The 811-nt window shown below is 42.9% G+C and overlaps 1 protein-coding gene across 1 annotated transcript in view; it reads right to left on the bottom strand.

Moving 5' to 3' along the window:
• The window catches only part of LOC118416082 (steroid 17-alpha-hydroxylase/17,20 lyase-like), a gene marked incomplete in the record, with an annotated part of 10424 nt that overhangs the window by 6476 nt on the left and 3137 nt on the right, over positions 1-811 (bottom strand). Inside the window, 1 exon segment of the mRNA XM_035821140.1 lies at positions 156-249. Coding sequence (XP_035677033.1) covers positions 156-249 — 94 coding nt within the window.

Raw genomic sequence — 811 nt, 5'->3', positions numbered from 1 at the left:
TTTTTTAAATCTAAATTGCTATATTGCTATGATAAGATGACGAAAGGTTATGCACGCAGATATAATTGAATCAGCATTGATGTAAAAAAAGGCAAAAACTGATTCAAAATGGATGCAGATCACCAAGAGTTTGCTACGCCCTGTCTCAACCATACCTGATGGCACCATGGAACAGTTTCCGGTGCAGTTTCCACGTAGGGCTGTAGTCTGTGAAGGCAATGTCTTTTCCACCTTCAGAAAATATGTCCACTGCAAAAAAAATCACATATTTTATTAGCCACTTTGTGAAAAAGATGTCAAGTCATGCTTTAACTTGTGTCACGTTGGGTGGATATGACAACAAGGCCTCAACATATACTGTAACAGTATGAAGAAGGTATGCAAGTAAGAACACATTGCTAAACTGAAGAGCAAGATTCTAGCAAACTCAAGTATCAGTTACATGCCATAGCCACATACAATGAGACATACTAGAGTAAAGTAGAGTAGAGTTCTTCGGTTTGGTAGGAGTCTGCACTCCCTGGAACCGCTCTTCATAGACCGCTTCTTTACTCTGTGTCAGTTGACTGCCATGGCTGGTTTGTGAGGATTGTCCAGGGCTTTGTAGTTATATACTACCGGATGGTTGTCCAAAAGCCTGTCAAGCCTTTCCTTGAAGCAGTTTACTGATGGTGCGCCCACCACCTCCTCCGTCAACTTGTTCCACCACCAGGGTACAACTCTATTGCTGAAGAAGCCCTGTCTTCTGTTGTTCCTGGTGGAACACCTTTGCAAGCGAAGGCTGTGCTCCCTGGTTCTTCCCTCCTTCATT

Source organism: Branchiostoma floridae, chromosome 5 (genome assembly GCF_000003815.2).
Source record: "Branchiostoma floridae strain S238N-H82 chromosome 5, Bfl_VNyyK, whole genome shotgun sequence".
Lineage (NCBI taxonomy): Eukaryota > Metazoa > Chordata > Leptocardii > Amphioxiformes > Branchiostomatidae > Branchiostoma > Branchiostoma floridae.
This window is presented reverse-complemented; position numbering and strand designations above follow the sequence as displayed.